The 5,392-nt window shown below is 40.6% G+C and overlaps 1 protein-coding gene across 1 annotated transcript in view; it reads right to left on the reverse strand.

Annotated features, from left to right (window-relative positions):
* Positions 1-361: 361 nt before the first annotated feature.
* LOC122347555 (plexin-A1-like) overlaps positions 362-5,392 on the reverse strand; it is a 6,997-nt gene continuing 1,966 nt past the window's right edge. Inside the window, exons 3-5 of the mRNA XM_043242921.1 lie at positions 3,558-4,918; positions 2,413-2,595; positions 362-771 (exon numbers count right to left, since the gene is read on the reverse strand). Of these exons, the coding sequence (XP_043098856.1) occupies positions 601-771; positions 2,413-2,595; positions 3,558-4,733 (1,530 nt within the window). The 5' untranslated portion in view covers positions 4,734-4,918 and the 3' untranslated portion in view covers positions 362-600. The remainder of the gene's footprint in view (positions 772-2,412; positions 2,596-3,557; positions 4,919-5,392) is intronic.

The following is a 5,392-nucleotide window of genomic DNA, read 5'->3' on the forward strand; positions in this document are numbered from 1 at the left end:
TTTCAATATTCCTGTTGCATGACTCTTTACGCACTTGTAAACCTGTAAATGTAAATGGGGTGGGGCTGGGAGTGCGTAATGCAGACATTTTATTGGTTGATATCTGACCAATGAACAATGCCAGCCATTGCGACTCGCCATGCAGAAAGAAACATGTTTTTATCACTTATTTGTAAAACAGTGCAAACCTTTTTCATTGAATATCCTTAGCTTTACAGGATTTTAAGACTGCATTAAATGCAGTTTAAGACTACATCAGTGTAGTATTTACAGTATTCTATTAGTTTACCTTTACGTTTACTTTTTAGTACCTTTAGTTGCAGTACAAGCTATTAAAAACATTCATGTTAACTAGTTGTGTACTCAAAGATTACTACTGTTATATTAAGTATACTTTTATATACTTTTAAAGACTTGAAGGGGTTAAGACAATTTTTAAGACAACTCTTGATTGGATTTCTCTGAAAGGAGAAAGTCGTACACACCTAGGAAGTAAAACACAGCCTAATTTTTCTTTTTGGGTGAACTAATCTTTTAAGCACATTTTCCCATCAAAGCACAATACTGTATAGAGAACCACCCTGTCCAGATGATTTGTAATTAAAGCTTTGTCCGATTTGTCCGTGTGCTCACCTGTCTGTCGGTGAGGGTGTAGATGAACTGCAGGTCTGGGCTGAACAGCATGTCCCTGAGCACCGGACTGCCCTCGCTCACCGGGACGCTCTCGTACAGCAGCGCCGGCCGAAACGGACTCACCGAATTAATGAGAATCTGACAAAACAAGACACAGCAAGACGTAACATCTCATTAACCCTCAAATCCCTGTAATACTAGTGGCGTTGCCGGGTCAAAAATGACCGGGGAACAAAAACAGCTTATAAATGTCTTATGCAATATTATCACCTAATATTTGGAATCCATCTTTTCCTTCCAATTAGGACTGGTTGTGTTTATAGTTTTGGAACCGACTCATTACAGGCCTTATTAATCTGATCTTACCTACATTTTGGATGCCCTGGGGTAAGCAGATAAACATCAACTTTGAATCACATCTGTAAACATAAAGAAGCTGTCCCAGTTACTAGGCTATCAGATGTGAGGATCCTGCATCGGTGCATCGATTATAACCTTTTCTCACAGCAGCTACAATCATTTAATGTACCGTTTTGATACCTCCACTATATAGTTTTTTTTTCCGTTTCAGGTTTTATTATTTTAGTAAGTTAAATATTAAATGTTTACTACAAGTTAAACCGAGAAATGCTACCATGGCAACTAGATGCAATCAAATAAATTTAAGTTTCTTTATAATTATTATTATCTGCAACACCAAACACAAAGAAAAACAAAACTATATAATGCAATAAATTAAAAATTATTGATTTGATTTATAATTAAAGATTTCTTTAAAACCAAAATCTCCGGCATCAAGTCCTATTAGGAAATTTGCTGAAATGTCTAATCAATATTTTCATTTTCTTCTGGAAGATCTGAGTGTTTATAGGTCTGCAAGATGAGTTCACATGCATGTGAATCTGCTGTGTCGTGTGCTGATATGCATAAAAGAGAATCTGACGATCTGCGGACAGGAAGAGAAACGCCACAATCTGCTGAAGATGCGAATTTATGAGAACACCACAGATTACGCAAGCTAAAACCATAAAACCCAAGTCTTGAAATGGAATAAACAACCATTTCAGATAAATACTGCATGCAACATCACCTATTTCAGATGAATGCTCTAAAAATCACACAAAAGCTCCTGAACCTGAACTTGTGGGTCTGACAGTCTGCGACACTTGGCGATAAAAACATGCACCAGAAGAGCACCAGACTTCAGTCCTGAACTCACGCAGAGCTGCTGAACTCATGTGTGATCCTGACGTCAGCGGTCTGATCTCACACTGGGATGCTGCTGATGCCGTTTCATGTCTCTCAGTGACATTGTGCCATTCATTAAACACACGGACTAAACTTGACATATGTGCTGATGGTCAATAATTTTGTCAAAATGTAGGGAAATAGGATTTGTGATGTGAGGGGAAATAATATGAGCGTTTCTTACTGTTTGGATTCCTGAGTCTTCAGAGATCTGTCAGCCCAAAGTCTGAGTAAAATCTGTGCCAAAATATCCACCAATAATAATAATACTGGGGCTCAGGAAAGAAGGTATCTCAGAAAATAATGGATAAAAAAAATATACTCAACTCTCTCTCACTTGCCATTTTATGTTCTCTTTGAAGGTTTTGTCTATTTTCAAATAAATCTGTAGTAGAGCAAATTCATTTGTATGAAAAATGTAAAAATCTTTTTTCTTGGAATAATATGTACCAATAAATCAGTCACCTGTGAAGAAACTTAACCGGATTGGTTTTGTTTTAATGTTACCTTTAACAGATCTCCACTTCTTACCTTCTTTATTCTGCCGTTGCGTGTTCCTGAGAAAACCACCGTGTTTCCGCGATAATCGTAAGCGGCTACCGAAGTCATTCCGTCATCTTTGTCTATGAAGAGCGGAATGCCCTCGATAGTGCTGGTGCCCCCTAGAGGCTGGTTGAAATCCTGCCCGCAGAAATGATCGTCGATCTGGAGAGGCTGAAACAGAAAGAGAGAGAGGGTTAGGAAAGGCACTCCACCTAAAGGTCAGTGACTGGCTAAGACGGACTGTCAGGGCGGGTTTTCCTAAAAACAATACCAGAGGAAGTCATCCACATACAAACACACACAGGTAAAGATATTTATTAAGGTCACAGGCCAGTAGGTGGCAGCAAGAGACTTTCTAAATGAGTGAGTCATTGAGTTATTTATTCAAACAAATTTATCAGTCTCAGGCTAATTCATTCAAGAATGAAACATGCTCCTGTCGTTAAGAATGGTGTTATATTATATGGGTTATTTGAATCAATGACGTCAGTGTGTTGCTCTGAGATCTGCAACTGTTGTGCTGTAATCTTTATTTGAAACTAGTTTTTATAGGCTAACCAAAACTGTTTTTTAAATGAAACCATAATAAAGACTTTCTTGTACCATTTAAGACTTTGAAGCATTACATTTTGAGCCATTGTTTTTCATTGACTGACAGTTTTATCTGTCTGCACACTTGCAACGTGCCGCTCTCTGCTCTCATCACTGCACCCAAACGGCTCTTGAGCTGACCATGATATGCTTGATATATTAGAAATTAGCGTTTGGTATTTATTCATTCATTCTGACTCAAGCCCGCCAGTTGGCGAACCCACTATCACTACCATAGAGACTACAAAAGCTCCAAATCATTGCCACTGAAAGAATCTACCCATCAACCTCCGCTCTGGTCAACTTCAAAAGTCAATGTATAACAGTGCAGAGAGCAACGTTATGCATTCTGCCGCCTTATCTTTACTAAGCCATGAAGGAAACAGCTGCTGGCTTAACGGCACAAACCAACCATGGTTCGAACCCAAATGAATTAATATGAATGAAATACAGCAGGGGCAGGTGAAACAATTAAACTCGGGTTTGGACCAGGGCCAGTGTGAAAGCATGCTTAAAATCTTGCTATCAGAGAGTGGACTTACCGAGTTGATGCATGATAGCTCCTTGTTGAGTAGCCAGGGCAAAGACAGCCTCCCCTCTCCTCTATAGCACGACTGAATCCTTTCCTTGATCTTTTCCTTTATTTTCGTCAGAGTGAACAGGCAGAGCGCCGACTCTTTTGGGGGTTTGGTCCGGTTCTGCTGACCTTGGGAGAAGACTGTAAACAGTATGTCCTCTTGCTCGGACACTCCCAAAGAGTTTGCAAGCTGCCTTCCGGGTTTGGCCAAGTAGGCGTCCTGGATTAGTCGATATTCTACGCCATCTTTGGTGCATCCGATTGGGAACTCTACGTAGGAGTAAAACTTAGGATCATCAATACAGAGTCGTACGATCTTAGAGGTGAAGAACTGTTCCCCACTGGCATCAGGAGAAGTTAGTTGGGTATCCAACTGCAAGGTCAAGTAGTAGACAAACTGTTCACTGCTAAAGCTGTATATGTAGTAGATGTTGAATGTTGGGAATTTGGACAGTGTATCCAAGGGGATCTTCAGCTGGGATGAGACAAACTCGTCCTGGTAAACCAAGCTGAACATGTCAGCATCTTCCTCATTGACCATCAACTTACGGCTTGAAAGAGTTGGGAAGTACTCTGATTTACCATTGATGGGCGTTCCAATAAAAAGCATGCTGATGTGACCCTCAGAGATGATGACCCCAGACATAGTTCCTGACTCGATGACGCTGGAGAGGTAGTGTTCCTTACGGTGGTGTGGCTCGACGAGCTTGAAAAGGTCATCCAGGCGCAGAAACTGACAGGTGCCTTGAAAAGTGCTTCCACAAGCGATAAGTCGGTTTTGGGCATAGTTTATTAGCAGCAGCTTGTTCACATTACTGATTGGGGCAAGGTCATGAGGACATAACTGTACACTTGGAGGTGGATAGCATTTCTCATTGTCCACTATGGGACCCGTCATATGACTCCTCAACTTGGTCAAGTTGCTGGAGAGCTTGTAGATCCAGTTGACCGCACCAACGTACACATCACCGGTCTTGTTATGGATGGCTAAATGCGTTAGACCCCAGTCAGAAGGCGAGAAAGACCTAAATGGTTCCGGGGATCCTTCAGAAAGTTGAGGGGATATGCAGACAGTCAGAAGCCCAAGGAGCATCACAGTCCTTGGGCTAAAGAAGCATTGCGGCCCCTGCTGAGGCCACATATCTGCCCTGGTCCTTGCAAGTTAGGGATATGGTGGTCCACGCTAAGTCTTCAATTGGGGACGTTTAAACAAACTCAGCAAACAAGGAAGGGAGGCAGCACAGGCTTTATCGATTCAACTCTTCCTTGCCTTCTCACACAAGAGTCATCCACTTCAACATCCACCTCAATTCCTCGTCAAGGTCTCTTGCAGAGCAAAATAAAACCACATTATGAGTTCAAAGGGAACATATCCTATTCATTATGCATCATTTCTCAAAGTCAAACAGCGTGGAAAGAGAGTCAAGACAATATCTTTAATTCTGCCACAAATCATTTAGAATCACGTGGTCAAATGAGGTGAACCGTGTCAACTTATAATTACTGAGTGCCGTAAATGGTCAAATTACCTCATCTTTTGTGGTCAAAACTGACTGCATCCACACAAACATACTTGCATATTATAGAACGCCTGCTAAATATGCTGCTTTAACAAATTGTGCCGCTGAGACACTGATTTTAAATAACAATATTTGTACGTATTGTTTGTTTTGACCTGGTGTTTGTCTCCAAGCATCAGCTGCGTTTTGTTCATGAAGGGTATATATTATAATAATAATGCACACTTAATTTAATGGTAAAATTACATAAAACATTACATACAATTAATAAGGTTTAAAA

This window comes from Puntigrus tetrazona, chromosome 6 (genome assembly GCF_018831695.1).
Source record: "Puntigrus tetrazona isolate hp1 chromosome 6, ASM1883169v1, whole genome shotgun sequence".
Taxonomy (NCBI): Eukaryota; Metazoa; Chordata; class Actinopteri; order Cypriniformes; family Cyprinidae; genus Puntigrus; species Puntigrus tetrazona.